At 47.7% G+C, this 22,147-nt stretch overlaps 1 protein-coding gene across 1 annotated transcript in view; it reads right to left on the reverse strand.

Annotated features, from left to right (window-relative positions):
* Positions 1-16,820: 16,820 nt before the first annotated feature.
* The window catches only part of LOC8039582 (4-pyridoxate dehydrogenase), a 30,606-nt gene continuing 25,279 nt past the window's right edge, over positions 16,821-22,147 (reverse strand). Inside the window, exons 7-11 of the mRNA XM_029992775.2 lie at positions 20,780-20,924; positions 20,326-20,489; positions 19,349-19,526; positions 18,655-18,874; positions 16,821-16,989 (exon numbers count right to left, since the gene is read on the reverse strand). Of these exons, the coding sequence (XP_029848635.2) occupies positions 16,821-16,989; positions 18,655-18,874; positions 19,349-19,526; positions 20,326-20,489; positions 20,780-20,924 (876 nt within the window). The remainder of the gene's footprint in view (positions 16,990-18,654; positions 18,875-19,348; positions 19,527-20,325; positions 20,490-20,779; positions 20,925-22,147) is intronic.

The raw sequence follows: 22,147 nt of genomic DNA on the forward strand, positions 1-22,147 counted from the left end.
AGTCGTTATACGTCTAGCCAAAACTGGAATAAGAAAGAATTGATTTATGTACAGTGCTAATCACACTTGTCTATAACGCGCGAGCGTGCGGCTTTCTCCGGGAAGCGCTAGACTGGTGGCATTCGCGGAAACTAGGCTATAGTCACGTGGCGCAACATGGAACGGGCCGCTCGAGGGGTGTCCTGCCCACTCTATCAGCTGGCGGCGAACGCGGTGTCATTGTCGGCGATCAGTGCTTTTGTCCTGTAGGATTATCTCGATACTGTGCGCAGTCCTGTTGTTTTTTTGCATGGTAGCAAGCCTTATACCAGCTTGATACGCTATAAAAGTGCTTCATGATTTTTGATGACGACATCGTTGATACGCCTTCGTGCTTTAGTTTGTTTATTGTTCGAGCAATGATGCTTGCAAAAAGCGTGCGAGCAGCCTTCCGCGTTCACCGCCGGCTGATAGAGTGCCCCTCGAGCGGGCCGTTCTATGTTGCGCCACGTGACAAGCTTAGTTTCCGCGAGTGGCACCAGTCTAGCGCTCCCCGGAGAAAGCCGCACGCTCGCGCGTTATAGACAAGTGTGATTAGCACTCTACATCATACTATACCGGAATATATTGCCAGGCACTAGCAAAACATAGTTGTAACAGTAATGTGCTAATTAAATAATAAGTAAGGTTTCGCTCGCTATTCTCCTTCCTTTGGTTCTGAACAGTTCTAGCCTCGGTCGAGACGTTGGTGAATAAGAAAAAAAGTTTCCCATATATAAATATAAGTAATCGAAAAAAAATCAAAAACACTAGGACACTCAGAACAACAATTAATTAGAACGTCGGTTAAACCAAGGAAATGTAAACGCGCGTTTGCCGTGGTACCTTTCTAGGTGCCATTCAAAGACGCACAGAGCACGGACCGACTGCAGTTTACTCCGGTGTTCTCCAGATAGACGTCTAGCCGCCTCGGTGGCTCCATTACCCATAACAGCGCAGGGAATTCGCTTCCTGCCCGTTGACAACGACGGTGGGGTTCCCTACGACATGTTTATGGCACTCAGCCTTCACAGTATATGGAAGACGAGGATGGGGGTGCGCCATGCGGACGTGAACGTTCGCACGGTCAGAGAAAACTTTGTTGAAAGTGTGGCCTACATTCGCGAGGTGTATCGGGCGCTACCTGAACCCCCAGACTGGGGGCAGGTCCTGAATGATTTGGTTCTCCTGAAGAGACTTTAATGTAACCACGTCGACAAAGAAGTGATTGACGTGTTTTAGCATTTTATCTGTACCAAATGCAAAAACAGGCAATAAATAAAAAAAAAAAGCCTCGGTGGTTTTATGGCGAGAGCGCCGGCCTACGGATCCCCAGGTGCTGGGTTCGAATCCCGACCGAGGTGCCCGCAATATGATGTAGGCTTATTGCGGAGAAGGCGCCGTGTAACCGAGCTTTCGGTTGCACGTCAAAAGATCCCCAAGTGGTCGAAATTAATCCTCAGTCCTCCGCTGGGGCGTGCCGGATGGCCGTCGTAGGTTTGGCACGTAAATTCCCCAAATTTGACTTTTTTCCAGATAGACGTCTGCTGATGCCGGACAGCGAAGGGAAGAGTACTAATTAAGCCGCGCTATGGCCCCACTCACGAGTTTCACTCTCTCCTCAAGCCCAGAATATCAAGTTTGGGTCAGCCACCATAATGTTTTATTTGCAAAAATTGAGATAAGATGCGTCCTGAAGGAAGGCTATTACCATTTTGAAAGTGCTCGCAAAAAGCTGACTCACAAAAAGGGTGACTGAGATGCAGATAACACCGCTGGGATTCACAAATAGTGGGGCAAACCCTAGAAGTTGAACTACAAAAAAGTAAGTAGCTTTTAAAACAGGGTCAAATGAGGTGAAAGAAGCAGAAAAAAAATACTCCTGTTTTCTAGGCGAAGATGATGTGTGCAGCAACGAACGGGGATGCTTGTGGCAATAACACCTTCACATATTATCACATCCCTTTTAGTGGATTTTAGGGTAGACGGAGCGTTGTCTCGTATTTTGACATTATGAAAATGGTCGTAGTTACTATAACCGAGGAGGACATTGTTAAATCTTGTCTGTGCACTTACCGCTCCGAGCTTCTCGAAGAGGCACACAATCGATTTGTGTCCTCCTCTCCCCGTCTTCGATCGCAAAGAAAAAACAAAACAAAGGGACTAAAAAAAGCGGATATAGCTTGCCCCCCCCCGTAGAAATGCCAATTTGGACCTTCTGATATTGTTGTTAGGGTCTAAGAAAAATAAGATTCAAAAGCTTTGTGTTGCAAAAAAAAAAAAAAAAAAAAGAATAAAGACTGCGAAACTGAAGAGTGCCAAGCCTCCCTTTGCGCTGGTCAATTCGCGTGACAGTGTCACTGCGCTCGACTTTACCAAAATAAAAACAACCCTTTCTTTAAAGGGGGGGGGGGGGGGGGGGTTGGTCGGTCCTTAAAAAAAATGTAACGGATTACAAGGAATCCGTTAAGTAAAAAATGTAAGGGAATTACTTTAAAATTACTCTAGAAAATATGTAATTATTCCGTTACTAAATTACTGATAAATGTAAGGGATTACAAGTAATTTCGTTACTTGTAACGGATTACGTACAAGTCTGCTGAGCACCATGGAGCGCTCAATTTCTGCCCTACGGATTACGGGAAGGAGGCGCCAGTTTTCTTTCTCTTCCGCTCGCCGTACTAATCTTCCGGTCGCCTTTCGTCCCCTGACCCCGCTCTCTGCGCGTGGGTGTGGGCGGGAGCAGACTTGCGCCCGTTACTTCTAAAAGTAATTAATTACAGTTACAATTACTTGGCCTAAAAAGTAATGGATTACCGTTACAAATTACTGCCCGTAAAAAGTAATCGATTAATTGCTTCGTTAATTTTTTCGATTACTTTTGCGTTACTCCAAAGAAACACGAAAAATGCATACACTATCAATGGCGTGTTTGAGGGGGAAAAGTTTAGGCCCCATCAAAATTAAAACAAAAATAAACACATTCAGTACTATCTGCCAAATATTTTAGGTTAATAATTTCCGAAGAACGAATCCATGAAGTTTAAACGGACTTAAACAGGTGTTCTAAATAAACGAGTCTTGCGCGGTCCAACCAGGACAGAACTAAATTCCATGATCAGGCATGCGACGAACGCACTTGGGCGGTGGAGGCACGCACACCATTCGAATTAATCCGAGTTTTGCATCGACGAACTTCAAAACACGATTCCCCTGAAGATGTGGCTTTTCTATGTTTACTGCATGTTGCCTAAATAGAGGTTGGTTTACCTCCTAAAACTGACTGGCTGTGAGACCATTATGCGGTACTTGCGTCTGGGTACATTTCAAAAACTCCCGCTTGATTAAGGTTGTTATCCGACCGAATGACCCAATTGATCTTCTTTCTTGATCATCAAACTTATCAAACCCAAAACTTCACACGAAATATTAATGCGTAATATTTCAGTTCAAGTAATTTTGTCGTTTAGAAATTATTAAAAAAAAAAGCACAATTAATTTTATTGAACAGCACGCTTCCATGTCTTTCAAGCGTTCACAGGCGGCTTCTCAACTCCAGTGTCCTAGTGAGTCACTGATTATTCTTAGAAAAATCGGGCTGCGTTCCCTTTCCCAAAATTTCGGTTTAAGTTTCCGAAGGAGCAATCCGCAGACGAAAACCCAAGCAATCTTGTTTTAAAATATACGGGATCAGCTACGATGTCCCAAGCCGTTTTGCTGTGCCTCCCGGCCAGCTTATTGCCCGCTATCGAAAGTTACTGTTTAATCTAACAGTAGGGTCGATGCTACATTTTTTTTTTTTTTTCCGTTTCAATGAACTGCTGCCATCGCACCCCTCATGTTTCTACCTTACGCATACGCTAGTGCGAAGTAAAATGACAGAAGCAACATAGCTGGTTGGTCCAGGCAATATTTAGCTTTCACAGCGCTGTCAAGGATGAGCAGGGGCGAGGTCTCATTACAGCCTTCTCTTTGCTTGCGGGGCGGGCGTGTGCAGGCAGAAACGTCGACAAACAAAAAATGGTTTCGTGTGACAAAAAAAAAAAAATTCTTCTGGGGGGACAAGGCGCAAAGGGGTAGGAGAGAGGAAGGAGGGTAGAGGGGGGGGGGGGGGAAGGGAGCAGACATATGCGCCATGGTCACTGTGTCCACGGTCCTACTTGACAAGAACCCCAAGCGACGGTCTTATGGCCCTTTAGTTTTCTGCTCTTTTGTACACTCGAAGCAGTCTGTTCGCGTTCCAAGAAGTCGAGATCTTTATGTAGACAGTGGAATTCTCCCAGCCTGGCTAACCTTACGAACAAGTCCACATATGGGCTCTGGCTAGGCTCTCGTGCTTTCCGTGAATTCCTTTCCCTCACCACAACTCTTCGCGAGCCGACCCCAGTCTTGTGTTACCATGCTAAAAGTGCGAAGGCCATTGCATCGGCCTTCTTCCACTCTATTTCTCCCTTTGATGGGACGGAACCATTGTAACGAATAATTTCAGTGATTAGTTACTGAAAGAGTAATAAGATATTATTATGAATTACATTTTCAAAAAAGTAACGGATTAATTACTAAATTATAAGAAAAGTTATTGATTACAAGTAATCCCGTTACTTGTAACGGATTATTTCCAGGTGTGGGCGGGATGGTGGTCAAGTGGCGAAAAATGGAGGCATGACTGGCTCAGCACGCACCTAGAGTCACTAAATAAAGCTACGCTTTCAGAGTACCGAAACTCCAAAACTACACGCTTGAAGCGCGTGGGGCGCCGCCATCTAGGGTCCACGCGCAGATGGAGGAGTGACTCTAGCCGAGCCAAGCCTAGCTGTAGCCGTCGCCCGCGCCAACTGCCGAAGCCGCAGCTGTGGCAGCGAATCAAGGTCGTGTTGATTGTATCTCGACGAAACACGGAAAACACGAGTGCTGAGCGACGGACTTCAGCATGCGCGCGCAGTAATAGTGAACAGCAGCAAGCAGAGGGCCGCTGGACCCAAGATGGTGGCGTTGAGAAAACGCGTTGATGATGATAGCGACTCACGTGACTGCTGCTGTCCAATGATGCAGCAGCAAACTAGAATTTTGTCGGATAGAGCGACTGTAATGTCGGCAAAATGCCAAAGAAAAGGAATGCAGTGCTCTGAAAGCGTAGCTTATTTAGTGACTCTACACGCACTTAGCGTCCACCGCACTGTCAGCTTAGGGTTCAGCTGAGCACCATGGACAGTAATGTCGGCAAAATGCCAAAGAAAAGGAATGCAGTGCTCTGAAAGCGTAGCTTATTTAGTGACTCTACACGCACTTAGCGTCCACCGCACTGTCAGCTTAGGGTTCATGGGCACAAATCACCTACTGAAATAAATGCGTTCTTTCCGTATGCGTACGGCTTCCTTTTAAAGCGCAGCTGTTAGGCGCCCGGTTCGGGCTTGAGCGGCGTCGCCGTTGTCGTCAGCGTGACCGCACTCATTACATTATGGTTTCCACGCTAAATTTAGCGGAAAAATTTTCCCGTTAAATTTAGCAGGGAAATTGATGTCACGTGACCTCGACGCCAATTTAGTTTCCCGGCTATATTTAGCGGGAAAATTTTCGCTAAATTCCCCCACTAAATTTAGCGGGGAAATTTAGCGAAAATTTCCCGCTAAATGGGAGGGGAGCAGGAGAGGAGGAGGGGAAGGGGAGCACAGTCATACCCTCCCCTCCTCAAGAGCTGCTCTTTAACATCGGCATTACAGGGAACTGTAAACGTTTTTTTCATTTTCAGAGCGCAGCTTTAGGCGTCCGTTTTCACGTTGAGCGGCGCGGACGCCGGCCTAACCGCGCGCGTTGCATTACGGGACGTCCCAGTTTGAAATTGAATAGGTGTTGTGATTATGTGAGTACAGTTTTAACGCTAAATTTAGCGGGTAAACTGAATGCGCGGTGTTACATTATGGGACGTCACAGACCTACACACCAATTCAGTTTCCTCCCTAAATTTAGCGGAGAAGTTGTGGGAGGAGGGGAGTTTGTAGAGGAGGAGGAGGGCAGGGTACGGAGGAGGAAGAGGACACGGACGAGGAAAAGGGTGCAGAACCAGTATATATATATATATATATATATATATATATATATATATATATATATATATATATATATATATATATATATAAAATTGTTTGGCACGGTACATCGCAAAATCGAAAATACCTCAAGAGCTCTGCTCTAATCTCGCATTACAGAGATTTGTAAACATCTTTCATTTTTTTGTTCTTCTTAGTCCTCGGGTTTATGGGGTTGCCCAGAGAACGGGAAGTTAAGAAAGGAAAATCAAAAATAAAAGACGTTTACAAATCTCTGTGCCCTTGAGGAGGAGGGGAGTGTACAAAGGAAAAAGTATGCCCCTCCTCCTTCCTCCTCCCTTTAAATTTTCCCGCTAAATTTAGCGGAGAAATTAACGTCACGTGACCTCAACACCAATTCAGTTTTCCCTAAATTAAGCGGGGGAAATGACATCACATGGCTTTTTTGTCACGTCACCGATGAACACATTCAGTATCTCCGCTAGACTTAGCAAGAAAATTTACGTGACGTGACCTCAACACCAATTAAATTTCCCGCTAAATTTAGCGGGGTGGTCACACCGATGGCAACAGCGCGCTACGCAGAAACGGGCGCCTGAATAAAAAGAAAATTGCGGTGGCTTTGCTCGGCTATGCCAGGATATTCGCGACTCCAGCAAAACGGACGCCGCCAAGCGGGAAAACCGGGAACCAGCCGGTCCAGGTCGCTCCGCGCCCCTTCGCGTCTCTGGTGGCTTTCGCGGAGACGTGTTGTCGGCGCGGTGGCGAGCGATGTAATTTGACGAAGGTCCGAATATTTCTTAAGTTTGCCTGAGTGATCATTAGTGTGGTGAAGCCTGAGTAGATTGTTTTCTTCTATTACGTGTTTGAAAGCCCGTTTACTCCACAGCACACGGTCGCATGCTTTCGATTTCTTGGATGGGGAGGAATCACGGAAAAACTTTTTGATTTCTTGTCTGTCTCGAATCACATTCAAAGTGACGACTGCTTGGTAACTGATACTGGAGGAAACATCAATGTTGCAGTCAAGTGAATGGGAAGGTTCGATAGCTGCTTTTCTTGAGTTTGGTTGTGTTCGGTTAGCTTCAAGTTTGAGCCACCCACGCCGGTCGGTACGTTGGCTATTCATCTTGGCTGCTTTTCGCCGAAAAGGCCTCTGGACCACACTGAAGGAGTTGGGCTTATTTCGCAATTACTTGATTAAGGAAAACTTGCTCATTGCAAATGATGAATGAGGGAAATTATCTGTTTTCAAAAGGTGGGAGACAAGTCTCGCAACGTTAGATGCTGTCACGGCATTTTGACCTATCGCGCCTCCAATATTTATATTACGAGGACGTCGAAGCCAGCAGCAATATACTTCTACATTGGTCAGGTTGACCGGCCACAAAAAAATACCAATTTTCTCCGTTCAATGCAGAGAGGTTCTGCGCGGATCTTCAATGAAGACTCTCTTCAGTTTGTCCCCGTGCTGCCGGCTATAGAACCATTTGGCTAAGTTTAAGTAGTATGTCTCCGTCTGTCAAATATACTTTTATTCAGCAGCTCACCTAATAGCTAGTCAACTAAGCTCATATTTCAACCCGAAGGATATACTAATATCGCTTTAGTGGGACCCCCCCCCCCCCCCCCCCCTCCATAGTACGTAATATAATACATAACCCGCTCGTCAAAATGACTTCTCGATTGCTACTAAAACCTGAATTGAAATACAAGTATCAGCTGCTTAGTGGGGCGCCGGCGGGTTAACATGGTCCTTGGCTCAAGAAGCGGTTGCTTAATTTTCGTAATTTTCCTGCAGCCTGTGTTGTTGGCCGAGCAGACGACTGGAGCTGTTTCGTAAACGCGGATACGCACAAAACCTCGATTTCGCGGACAGATAAGTCGCATGGTCGAGGCATGCAATTTAGCTGAAAAGTTGCTCTCTGTGGAACAATTCTATAGTCATCGCCGCTTTCCTTAGATGATCAAAACTGATTAGTATATTACCGTCTCTTCGGAGCCCATAGTTTCGGTTTTGAACGAAATCTCTGAAACGAAAGTTTGACACGAAAAGAACAAAAAAACACCGGCAAAACTAAAATATGCTTTGCAAGTTTATCTGCACCGGCTACACTTAACCGTATCAGTTTAAATACCTATAAAATTGGGCATTAAACAAAAGAAAATCTGTTAAATTGAACGCGCCACCTGTTCAGGCGGCCCGGCCGAGCCGCCACGACCTGGACTCAGCCGCCATCTTTGTTTGGTGGGGGCGCCCCCTATAGGTCGCTGGAGTCGCGAATACGTAGCGTGAGCTTATGCGCACAGAATAGGGCGTAGATGGTTTTCGCCGTCCCGCAACGCCCTCCGCATTCCCCGCTGCGATACCCGAAACTCTACCAACTCAACAGCCAAGGCCATCGGCGCGCAGGCGCAGTTGCGGCTCCTTCGTTGCGGAGGGCTTAGCGGAGGGGGAAACGCGGTCAACGAAAACTTCCTAATGAGAGGCTCTATCAAGCGGCTCCGGTGCAGCGTCAGACTTGGCTACTGCGCAACGGAGGCGCACGGTTGGGCACGCGGAAGTACCAGTGCGTCTGCCGCGGCTATGACATAACTCCTCTAGAATGCACAGACCGGCGAGGCGCGCGCGGCGGTGGCGGAGCGCGCGGCGGCTGTAGCTCCCGCGCGCCAGCTGTGCGCCGTGTGACTTCACTGCTCTTCGCGCATGCGCAGACCAGAGAGGCGCGCGCGGCGGCGGCGGAGCGCGCGGCGGCTGTAGCTCCGGCGCGCCAGCTGTGCGCCGTGCGACGTCACTGCTCCTCACGCTTGCGCAGCGCGGCTCTTTGACAGCCACGCGAAACTGCTCAACCTCGGCCAGTGTAGCTCACGCTTCAAAAAGGTGTGCTTCTTCAAAATCGAGGGGACTTCAGAAGTGCGTGCTGTCCTTGAACCTGCACCAGTGGCGTAGCCAGACATTTTTTTCGGGGGATGGGGGGAGGGGCTGGAATGTCCATGACTTCGGGTGCGGAAAGGGGAAAGAGGGAGGAAGGGGGAGGGGGACTGAAGCCCTAGAAGCCTTTCCCCTGGCTACGCTACTGACTAAAATCAAAAAGTATTTGCTAAAACCGTGCAGTACAGCCAAAGCTACAGGGGAGAGGGTGTATCCCGACCTGTTCAAGAGGAGGGAAAGGAGGCACGGGGGAATCCCAGCCCTTCTCTCCCGTTCCTCTTTTCCCTCCTCTTGAACAGGAGGGCATAGGAACTCTCCCCCGGAGCCTTATCTGTACTGCACTGTTTTAGCGAAAGCTTCGGAAGAGGGAGCGAGAAATACGCGCATGCTGATGAAACGTTTCGTATAAATTCCTTTTTGAAGCTCGGAAAACTTCGCCACTCTGTTCCCCAGGCGTCACCTGTCACTCGGCTTCACGTCGCACCCGTCGATTTTGAAGATCAGATCCCCGTGTTGTTCTGAAAAAAGGCGACTTTGGCTACCGTGTCTACTTCGACAAAATATATGGTTAGACCATCTTGATCCTCGTAGAAGGCATCATCGCAAAGTTCTATTTTTTCTCTCCCATCTGGTTCCCATATACAGTCTTGCAAGTACCGCCTCAGGGCTTCGTCATCTTGCTCGCTTGGGGTGCGCTTGGGCGCGGCCATAATCCAATTACGACGCCTTAGCAATTGGATTATGGCCGCGGCCAAGCGCACCCCAAGCGAGAAAGATAACCGTACTTTTGAATGCGTGGCGGTCTTTTGCGGCTGCATTGTTTCATCTGAAATAATCTGTATTGATTCAATAGATGCAGAAGACTTGACTACAAGTTAGGAGTTTCAACATCATACAAATATGTTACGAAGCTTCATATGTCAAAACGTCAGACGAGTAAAAACGTTCAATCACACCCTTTGTACATTCTTTACTTTCATAACATCGTGACACGTTGTATTTTATTTTTTATTGATTTGTATTTTTTGTTCTGCAGATTACAGCTGTCATGGCGCCAAGTAGGAGTACACTTTCGAATTTGAGCGTAGGCTCAGAGCAAGGACGAGTCACCTGAAATCAGGAAAATATCAGTGAAATCTAGTTTTCGAGCCCTGTGCTCACTTGTTCTCATCAAGTGAACAAAACGTGTCGGCATTCGTCGCAATCATGAGAGAGTTATATTGAAATCATAAACATCATAACATCGGATTTTTTTTTTTGAGTAAATGATGATGCCAAAGGCTGCGACGCACTGAAATAGTCCGTCATTCGAAACAACATAAAACAGCTTTTGTATATAGGCTTCGCATTTCAAATTGGTACTAATGATTAGAGGTGACTTTCAAATTTGTTAACAAAATTGATTTTCAGTTAGGAAAACGAAGAAAGGTGGTTACAGACGACTACATTTACGACCAGTAATTAAAGAATAGTAGCAAAGTGCACGCATCATATCGTCCAGGAAAGCGATTTCAAACGTTTTATCTGAACATATCCAATGCACAGGGAATGCAATAGCGAGCCACCGTGCGAAGCGCTTTCACACAAAACGCTAACGTAACATCTCTTTTGAACAAAGTGATTCTTGCACAGTACGGAAAGGCAGCAAATATTTATTCACACATTCGAAGAAAAGTTATCTAACCCATAGTTTCAGCCCACCTAAAGTTACCGACAGAACCATGTCTTGTGTTGAAACAGAAAAAGAACAGATTGATAAAAATGATTAATCTACATAATCGCTTAAAACTGGCATTTTTTCCAAACGACGGCCGCGCGCATTCAACGATTTTTAAATAAGTTGTTTATGCGCCCCTTTATAACACTTTAAAGGGATGCTGAATCGAAATCTGGATTCCACAAAACACGGCGGCAAAAGCGAGCAACGGGAGGCTACAAACACCGAAACATCACTCATACAGCGATATCTAAAAAAGATAACCCTAATTTCTAAAAAAAAAAAAAAAGAGGCGCATTTTTTAGATATGTTGACATCTTGTTTCTCCGAGAAGAGTCGAGAAGGAGAGGGAACGGCCTCCCGTCTTCTCCGCCTCGCCGCCTTGAGGGGGCGAAGCGAAGAGAGGAGGAAACGAGATACTATGGTTGACGTCACGCCAGACTTGTGCCTATCTTAAATACACTACTCAAGATACTGTATTTCAAATAATGTTTGAAGTATCTTGGTATCTTGCAAAATCTTTTGATGAAATTATTTGATACTGTATTTTAATTACATTTCTGAGTATCTTGTAGTCATTATCTCAAATATATTTTTTGACATTCCGCCAATTTCCGACTTTTTTGGTGTGAAGTGGAGTAGGCATCGCACGAGCAAACGTGAACATTCTTTCGAGCAACCTAATCCTGTTGCTAACTCCAATAGGCTACGGTGACTTAGATTTGTCTAGAAAAAACATCGCTTTTGTGCCGAATGTGACTTATATTTCACCCCAAATATCGTACAATGAAGGTTTTCGCCTCGCCTTCTCAAAGGCACCTTTTTTTCCCTAGAGTTTCTCCCAAAAAAGTTTTGAAACAAAAGGGGTAGCTTTACGGAAGTAAAGATTGCCACACTGGGGCGCAACGCAGAACGGGAAGCGACCCACAACAACAATGAATGCAGACTTGAATGTCAAGAAAATAACAAATAGAATAAGATGCGAAATAGTAACAAAAAGACACTTTTTTTTTTCTTGCTTTTAGTATATTTGACCATGCTACGAAAAAAGACAAGGTTTATTTTGTTTCTTTTCGTTTTTTCGCCAGTCCGGCACTTATTGGCCTCGCGAACACTGTCTGTAAGCGAACACTGATAAGCAGAGGACCTGTACAGGAAACAAACTACGAGCAGGATGACCTCCCAAAATCTCAACAAAGCGTCCCCCAAAGTTGAGTGCCTTCTTGAATGCAACCTACTCGAAGATGGTGCGACCAGTGCCGTGGCTATTCTCTCGACCCTCTTTGTCATCCATTCACTCAATCCAGAAATCTGGATTGTAGTTAACGATGCGTCTAAGGCGTGCCATAGGAAGTAATATTCAGAGATGTCACTACTTAAAATTTTCAGCGATTGTGTTACCGCGGTGTCAGAATCGCGCTCCCTAGCTCATGGATGATCGGCTTCACAAAAAAGGTGATTGCCTACACATTCCGGGTGGGAAAAAGTAAAGTAAGGATCTAATATTGCTCGTACTGCTCGAATAAAGTAAAACTATACTTAATTACGCGTTGCAGACCCTGCTTCTTATTGCTGTTTTACGACGATCATATAGATGACAGCCATTTTGATAGGCACCAGCGCGCCCCTTATAGGTCGTGAAAGTTGCGAATAGCTAAAGCGACCAATTTTTCTTTTTGTCTTGGAAATGCTTTGTAACATGTATCAGTGATATTTTGCCCCTTACAGTTGGACTGTATAAAATAGCTCTACAATGATTTTTTTTGGGTGCTAATAAACCATTATAGTAAACCAGATTTGCCGAACTGCAAAATTGTGTTTGTCACTGACGTCGATACGAATTACTTAATGAGGAAGAATGTTCAAAGGTAATTCACTTACATTTCTAAGTTGTTGTACTCTACTCTAGATACTTTCAGTGCAAATAACTTTAGTAGTATTTCAAATACTTTATGGAGCAGGTATTTAGTAAATTAAATACTTTTATCGAGTGTTTTTGTAATGTATCCCGTGCGAAGCTCAAGCCACGACACCGAGGAGCGTCCAGATGTGCTTTTAATGGCGCCTGGAATTGCAATGCCCGAGCACCCGTCCCGCGCCCAGGTTCGTGCTCTTAAAAAGTGCGGGATAAGCGCGTGTAGAGTGCCTTCATACACACGCGCGCTTTTGCTTGAGTGGTGACATCTCAGCCATTTTTCCGCCCAATCGTTTTTTTATGCATTTTGAAGCGCGCGCAATCTTATGTCACTCAGCTCGAGCGCGTAGCTTTGGTTAATGCATAGACGCCATTTTACCGACCTAGTCACGCACCGAGTGCGCGAGAGCGTCACGCGCTGGCACATTCAGGGCAACAATGGATGTCTTCACCCTTAGACAGACAGACATGTAGGCACCCTAAGCGCGTGTGCCCGGTGACGCCATCTCTTGGCCGCCAGCTGATACATGACAGTTTTGTCCAACACTGCGTCACGCGCCTCGTCAACCTCGTTCAATCTCGACCTCCTTTTAAAAAAATACGGCCGTCGATCCAAGATATCGCCTTACGAGTAGTGTTGTAGGGATTGTAGCGTCCCGGCCTACAGCTCCTGCTTTCTTTTCTGAAATCCGAATTTCGGTTCACCATTCCTTTAAGGATCGACATATTTGTGTCAGGAGGAGCTATGTCTTCACTCAAAATGCAGTACTGACCCAAATAAAATGCCAAACTCGCAGTCGCTGCCGCAAAGTACAATCAAGGAAAGGCAATACTGCACGTCACTGGAGGTAAAAATTGAAGCTTGAAAGCAGCGTCGTAAAAGAGGGACCAAACCTTTCAATGCGAAAGCATTATCTGTCTCATGGAGCGAGCCGAGGTCATCAGTTTTGAAACCATGCAAAACGGCACCTTAATAAAACCACGCGCAAAACTAGCCAACGGCACCTTTTACACTTAAGTTCCGTTGGCTGGCGTGCGTCGACGAGGCTTCCATTGGCCGCTGCGCGTAAGTTTGTGTGGTGTCATCCTGGCTGTGTTATCGCACTGTTGTGTTATCACTGATCACCGCGTTCGCTCGCCTCTTATTGGTTGTACGGCGCGTGACAATACGGCGCATGGAATAAACCAAGGGGTTCGTTCTGCTGGAAACTACGTTGCTGTCTGTTCCTTCCTCGCGCCGCAAGGCACACGACAGTTTGAACGATCGCTCACTCGATGACACTGCGTGTCCGCGAGGTAGCGGCTCCACCGTTCCACGCCCAAGGTCAGCGCTTTGTACGCCGTAAGTTAAAGAAGGGTGAGAAGAGCGGCGTGTGTGCTTTCGTATTTGATAAGAAGTGGGTAGGTTACCTCGAGCCTTTTGTTTTACTTTTCTAAAACATTATACGGCCACAATCCTGCTACTACAAAGATTATGCCAAAACCAGCAATATTTACCGCCCAAACATAGATCGGGTACGATCAGCCGGAAAACAGCACAGCTTTCGATTATCATCCTCATACACACACGACTCTGTTGAGTGGTAACATTTTACAGCTCGATAATTTTTTTGTTTCTTCTGCTAAGAGACACTTGATATATATATATATATATATATATATATATATATAAATGCCTATCCATACTGTCACAGACATATTTACACGCGCCCTACCTTCGAGCAGCTACAAGTGCCACCCACAAAGCGCAAAGGCCGATGCGAACCCGGCCCCCGCGCGATTCGCACACTGGCCGAAGATGCCCGTAATCAAATTACCATATTTCTCTATGGAAAAAGCAGACCCCTCAAACGTGTTGTGGGGGGACTTTGTCCCTTTCTCGCGCACATTTGCTGTTTGCTGCGGAGTCTTCACCGCGCGCGCGCGCACTCGAATCCACGGCAAGCAGCAACCGCGCACGAGAAAGGGACAAGGTCCCCCCGGCAACACGTTTGAGGCGTCTATTTCTTTCATAAAGAACATGGCGGAGTCCGCGGACCGGCTTTCACCATTCACACAATCATTGTTGAGTAAGCGACTCTTAGATGGCGCGAATGAGCCGCCACGTCTTGCGCGCCATCTGTATTCTTGAAAGGGAAAAAGAAAAAAATCATGAGCCATTCCGTTCTGTGAAAATGGATGACCAGCGAAGTTGTTTAGCACACGACACAAACCCGCCCCGAGGAGCCGGAGGAAACTAGACACGAGCGACGGGACCGCCACTTGGCGGAAAGTAGACACACGCGACGGGACCGCAGCCCCGGGAAACCGGAAGGAAAGGAAACTGGGCGCACGCAAGCGGGGCTTGGAACGGCGACAGAGAGGGCGGTACGAGCGTAGACATGGCCGACGCCGGTCGCACAGTGGCAAATCGTTGAGAAACCTTTATTTTCTACATGAGAGTTTACTGATTTTGAAAATGGTGCCTATTGATAACTAAGCTATTAAGTAGAGCTTTTTGCTAAATTACTCAAGCATCAAGGAAAATGCAGGGAATAGTGTTTCACGCGCTGCACGTGTCGGCAGTGCGAGCGTAAAGTTTTTAGTCACTGCACACGAAACATCTACGGAACTCTAGCCATAAACAGCTTCGCTGTAAAAGATAGAGGACGCTCTCTTTTCACAGCTACGTATTTTTCATATTCCCTGAGATAACCTGCCCCGTTGTGAATTCATTTTGCGTTAAAATTGTCTGGTGAACTAGTTGGGTATACAACCTGTTAAAATTAACGCAAAGACAAGAGAGGAAGAACGCAGAAACAAGATAAAGTGCTGCTTACAACTGGCGTGCGGCCGATACTGGGGTGTGACCGACGCAGGTGTGCAGCCATCAAGCTTAGACATACCCCTCTTTTTCCTTCTCTTTATATCTTATCGTTACTTCTCTCTCTCCCTCCTTTACCCCTCCTTCTACTGACAATGTTCCATGTATTTTCATTCGTGTGTCTTCCTCCTTTAACAGTCAGAACTTCTCCTCTGTCTTTCACCCGTTTACTAATGAACGCCAGTTGCAAGTAGCGCTCCATCCTTCCTCTACTTTCTTTCTCCCTTGTATTTGCGCTAATTTTAACAAGGTGAGTTCATACCCAGACACTTATATGAAAATGAAGCTTTTAAGAATGTACCTAACTCTCTCAAACCAAATGATAAAACTCGCCTTGGCTAAACAAAATAAAAAAAAATGTTTAGTTTTACTCTGTGCGCATGTTTTACTAGTAAGAAACTCCCAACACTATGAACTCACAACAATTCGGAGCACATCTCTGATTGTATCTGATTGAAGGAGAGCGGGTAGGCCCCGAGGCAGTTTGCTTTCAGGTCTACCCACTATCCTTCAATCAGAGCCAATCAGAGCACGGCGTCGTTCTGACGTCACCGCAGTTCCTATGCAAGAAGCAGACGAACTTGCGGTCCGCATTGGCTGCGGTCCGCAATGGATCTATGGCTCACTTCTCGAGTCCAACCCTCTCTTCCCCCCTTCCCCTGCACAAGCACATACGCACACCAATACCACTTAGAAGACAAAGCCCGCGCCTTTACCCCCCAAGCGACTCGCAACGCCGCCCATCTAGCTAACGTCTGCGTCGCCTCCAGCGCGTCTCGCAGCGTCTCAAAGCGGGTAGTCTTGTCGAGTTTCATTGTGTTTGCCGCTTGGGACAGGCCGGGCGTCATGCGCACGCCTTTCCTTCTGAGTGGCATGCACACAGACGCACACACACATACTCCTTCCAAGTGTTTTTCTGTCCAACATGACCGTTTTTTTTTTTTTCGGGAGATAAAGAAACTATAAAATGGTATTGGGTTTCAGTTTTACCGACTCCATATCGCATCTAAAAAAAAAACAATAAAACAAGCTGCGATGTTCAAAATAAATTAAGAAGCTGCGGTACGGGACGTAAAGGATTCAGTACCACGGCCTTTCATCTAGGAAGGGTTGGTCAGACAGGTGGGTTCGCGGAAAGCTGCTTCGTGCGAAAGATTAAGCTGCACGCTTCCAGCTTTTCTTCTTTCGGTTTTCTTTCGAGTGCGCTGTGGCTCAATTCCCCTTTTCACCCATTCCATTTCCCTCCCCCTTCCCCACTCCAAAACAACGCTTCAATCATCATCATCATCCACATGGGGCACTGGGCGGGGGTCCCAGCCCGGAGCAGGTCAGCCGACCAAGCCCCAGAGGCCGGCGGGCTCCGGGTTGTACTCCTCCCGGATCATGGCGGCTCCCTTCTCGGCGATCATGTGCACCGCCGCGTTCAGGTTGGCCGTGATCTCGCTGGGCATCACGGACGCGTCGATGACGCGCAGTCCGGTCACCCCGCCTCTGACCCTGCAGTGAGAAAGAGCAAAAGAGGCTTCACGGACGTCACGGTCGACGTGCGCGATAGACACATGATGCTGCGCGCGGGGTCTGCTTGGGTGCTCAACAGCTCTCATTAGAAGCGGCTAGGAGTTCTATCAAATAAAACGCATTTCGGCACATCAGTAGTTTAACGTCGTAAAGCCATATTTGTCAAAATTTCGAGCTGAATTAACACGCTTCTTCTGCATCTGTCGTAAAAATATAAGGCGCTGGCGAAAATCAGACATTTTCGTGAGATTCTTATATCGAACTCTTTTTGCTCGCGTTCTGCACATAAAAAAAAAAAGAGAAAAAAAGAGAGAAAAAAGAAGAGAAAAACGCCTTGCAAGTTTGAGCACGCAGCTGAGCTCACCACCCCGTCGTCTCCTTCCGCACGATAAAAGTCAACCTATTACGGCCACCGTCACCATGGCAATAAAGCGTCTGCTGAATAGACGCACACACAAACGCAGTGTCTGAAGCCAGAAACAGCCAACGCCAGTTTCAGAATAGCCTAAACCCCCGTCCCCCCCTCCCCCCCCTTTTTCCTCTCCTCTCCTCCCAAAACCACGGGAGACTGAGGCGTCAAAAAAGAGCACGCGCCGCCAAGTGCAGTTGAGGTGCAGCGCGGGAGTAGTGAATTCCACTGGTAGATCTGGATCGGTTTCCAAAATCTGCGAGGGAGGAGAAAAACCGCTCCGTTGCACCCGCTCCAAATCAACGAGCGGAAATGGAGTCGCATTTTTCGAACGACCTTGAAAATGGTCGCTGCTTGAATTTGTCTGAGCTTGAACTTGACGGCTGAATGAAACTCCGATGACCAATCAAAACTGTTGCTTTTCACCAGCAGAATGAATACCCGCGACATAAACCGAGCACCTAACCACAGGGTGCATGTCACAAACAGAGAGGAATATATCCGCGTTCGCCGTCCCGGAAAGGCGGGGCACGCTGTGATCGCCAGGGGCGGAGCTCAGATCACTGGTGAGACATCACTAAACACACAGACAAAGCAAGCCTTTCCGGATGGTTGTTGCCTAGTCTGTTCTTGCTTTACTGCACAACAAGACACCGGCGGCATGCAGTGTACAAAGGTAAACAAACAGTTGCGGCAAAGTAAACACGCTTAACCTTGCGTCTGCTTCCTCCGAATTTTATCTTGTGCTCTATCTCGTTCTTCCTCTCGGGATCGCAGATGTCAGCGCTTACGATTTGCCACACTCATGTCGCGCCTCTGCGCCCCCTGAACCGTACGAGGTAAGAGCGTATGAGACGCAGTGCACGCACCGCACCCACTCTCCGTCGCCACCCGCGTAAACAACCGACCGCGACTGACCGGACCAGACCGGACATGCTTGGCCCGCGACGCGCATACGCAGTGACGCGCTGCTCTCGACTTCCGGAAAGATCTCCCGAAGTTGACGGAGTGGTCGCGGTGCGGTCGGGAGCGCTCCGCAGAGTTGCTTTGCCGCAAATCTGCGAGCAGAAAAAGATCAACTTGAGCCAGATCTGCGCGTGGAATATGCGCGCTACAAATCTGCGAGCGGAATTCGATAGGCCAATCAGGGCTTCAGAATCTTCCCCGTGGGTTCACTCCCGCGAGGCTGTGTCGAGATGCACCCGAGACCGGTACCCCCTCCGACCCCGCCGCACCTGAGCCTGCTGTCGACCACGGCGTGGGGGCCGTCACCCATCGGTGCCGTGCAGCAGGGGTGCCAGGTGGTGCAGGTGTACTGCCTGGCCATGCAGCGCAGGTACTGCTCGCTCCACACGTCGCCCTCGTCCTTACAGGCCGGGAACACCCCGGGCCACAGCCGCGTGCCCAGTCTCGCGAACGCCGCAGTCTGCATGATCTCCACGGCCTTCTTGGCGCCTGCAGAGGGACTCGTTGTTGTACGTGCGTCGCTCTTCGTTACGGTACGGGCATACCAAGTATAACGACAGTTACGCTCTTACAAATGCATGCCCACACTCGAGGACAACTTTCTAAGGCAAAACACTGGAGGGAAAGTTGCGGGCACGCATTCTTTCCTTATCATACAGTTTTCACGGCCAAATTTCCTGCCGCTGCGGCTCCCTCAAGCTCCGTAACCTCTAGAGTTATCACAAAGTTCAAAGAAAAGGACCTAAACATATCTGTAATCTTATTCAAAGCTTTTTCGAACATTGGCAAGTGCGGTACAGAAGCATGGAGGGCAGGGTTATCATTGCGCGTATTGTCCGCTGTAATGCACACGTTGTACGCGGAGCAAGAAACAAAACACACATTTCATTATATGCACGGAAACGTGTTTTGATGTTTTGTTGTTGTTATTTCTTTAAAAGTATTTTATGACATTGTACTTGCCGAGCGCTGCAACCTTGACGTCCTCGGGATGCGAGAGGTAGTTGGGATTGATGAGAGGTTTGTCGTGCGGGTCTGTGGTCTTCAGCCGGACGTAGCCCCTGGACTTGGGCCTGTTCAGGACGGGCGCCAACTGGAAGCCGAACTTGCCGCGATAAGGCTTGTAGTACGCGTCGTACACCTTTCGCAGACGGGGGGACAAAATAAAAATATATTGCAGAGATCGGATACCATTTCCAGTTGTGCGTATGCACGCAGCGCGACACAGTATAGCGCGAAAACGGGGATAGCAGAAAAACATGAGCCTTCTCGCCTTTTTTTCTTCTTCTTTATTTTTTTTTTTTATTATTGCAGCTGAAAGGCTGTCTTTGGAGTCATCTCTGAACGCGCTTATACACAGAACATTCTCAGAACGAGCTTTCGCCTATCTCCTGCCTAAGCCGCTAAGGTATACGCTTAGTAACGACATTTCGATCATCTTGTATAGCTTAAAATTATCGTTTCCAGTTATCCCCAGCTTTATCTGAAATTGCCGGCAACGCTTTTCCGTCCTCCCGGAATGGTAAAACAGACCGCGACAGAGCTAAAGGATGTCATTCTCATCTTCCTGACACGAGGCTATAGAATCAGAAAGCCGCATTTTCGTATAGCTCTCGTTCAGCGCTAAGTACCAAAGTGGCGGCGCCCACAATACAGTCGGGTAATGGAGTGTCCAATCTCGAAGCTTAGATCATTCAGGGGCTTTACCCCTGCAAAAGACAGCCCTCTGAAATGCACATAGCAAAAACACTTGCGGAAGTTCGCCATCAGCAGCCCAGATCGCAGGATGAACGCAGACTACAGGAGTAGCGGAACCTGCTAATGCATCGACAATCTTACGAATTTACGACATCGAATGAACTTGCATCCTATGAGGTGTTGGTGCAACGTACGCTTTGGACAGAAAACGAAACGCGCTTTCTGTCGCCTTAAGAGCTTACCTCCTTCGTGAGCCCGCTGTCCAGAAGGTAGCGCTCTCCCTCGCTGCTGCTGGGCGAGATGGACATGAGCACGATCTCGACGTCCGGGAAGTCCAGACTGGCGTTCACGTACGGAGTGCTCACGAAAGCAACGGCTTCGATGCCCGCCGGCACGGCCAGGGGCCCTGCGCCAGAACATGCGGTGTGAGCACGAACGAAGGCGGCAGCCCGGATCCCAAGTCGGTGCGCGTGACGAGACCGACCACTTTCGGCGTTTGTGGCACTTTTCTCGCAATTCGACGGAAAGGCACATGAACCTGGTTCGATTTTGTTTGCAACAAAATCGGGAGTGAGATTCAATCTAATTCTCACCCGAAGAAAGCTATATTATACATGGTTCGTATGCTAACATGAGCTAATAACGAAGTTTGTCTGCTGCGACGGTCGTATACGAATACAATCGCTAGTGTATCACCTTTGGCGCCGAAGGCGTAAGTGGTGACGATGGAGATGGTGTTCAGGTTCAGCTCGGCGTTCTTCCTCATGGTGGCGGCTATTCCCCCGACGTAGAGGTGGTCCTGCAGGCCTTCTCCCACCGGCAGGTCCGCCACCACGGGAATCTGACGAGGCAACGGTTCGGCACTTCCACAACAGGTCAAGCGTCAAATTCGTTCATATATGCACCACGACCTATTTCCTTCAACGGCAAGGACGCCGTGGCTTCTAACCTGGAGATTGTCAGAGGCGGCCTTCTGACCACACGTGTAATGAAGGCGAAATTATTTTAGGCCACCACCTTTTCTTCATTTTTTATGCACTATACGACGCTATTCGCAACTTTTGGCGATGGTGGTACCGCGGTGTGAGAATCACGCTCCCTGGTTGCTGGATGATCGGCTTCAGAATGAAGGTGTTTGCTTACACCTTGCTGCCGTGGAAGTGCGAGGTAAGACTCTTATATCCCTCGTATTTCACAAAATTAGAATTACTTACGCGTTGCAGAGCCAAACCTCGCACTGCTGTCCAACAACGATTATCCAGATGACAGCCATTTTGATTGCCTTTAGGCCGTGAAATTTGCCAGTTCAAAACACTGTTCACACATACACCGCGGCGTATATACTGTAAACGACTTATTTTTCGCAAGCTCAATATTTCGCGATTTAGGTAAAAGCTGAAGTTTTGGAATATTCGCGGTTTCAAATTTTCGCGACGCGGTGGGATCTCTATATAGATTCCAATGTATTTACATTATACCGGAATCATTCGCGGGACTTATTTTTCGCGAATTGTAGGCGATTCGCGAAATTCGCGAAAATTAGGTCCTCGCAAAATTTAAGTCGTTTACAGTATTGCTAATGGAGAGAGAGACGAAGAGAAAGAAATTACTTTATTTGGGGTGAAATAAAGACCCCAGTAGAGGCGCCCCTTCGCTAAGCGGACCAGAGCCAGCTAATCGATGTAAGCCGCCGAGGTCAGCCACATCCACCTGTGTGTGTGTGGGGGGGGGGGGGGGGGGGGGGGGAGGAGGGGGGGGAGGGGGGAGATTGGATGACTGTTGAACAACTAGACAGGAGCAGGGTATCGAACCGAAACCGAACCGTGAACCAAAAACCGAAAAAAAACACGTTATTTTCGCTCGAACCGGAGTTGAACTGCAACGAAATAATAGAGAGTTTTAGCTTACCGCGTACCGGGCGACCGCCGGGGTTACCGCGACCGCGACCATCGAGCCGGTACCGGACCGAGAGCGTAGCGGGTAAAGAACGTTTTAGCATACCGTAACCGCGCCTGACCGCGCCTATGGAAGTTTCTTCTTTCTCCAACGGCTGGAAAAAGTCAT

The sequence above is a fragment of the Ixodes scapularis genome, unplaced genomic scaffold, assembly GCF_016920785.2.
Source record: "Ixodes scapularis isolate PalLabHiFi unplaced genomic scaffold, ASM1692078v2 PGA_scaffold1__304_contigs__length_218370807, whole genome shotgun sequence".
Taxonomy (NCBI): Eukaryota; Metazoa; Arthropoda; class Arachnida; order Ixodida; family Ixodidae; genus Ixodes; species Ixodes scapularis.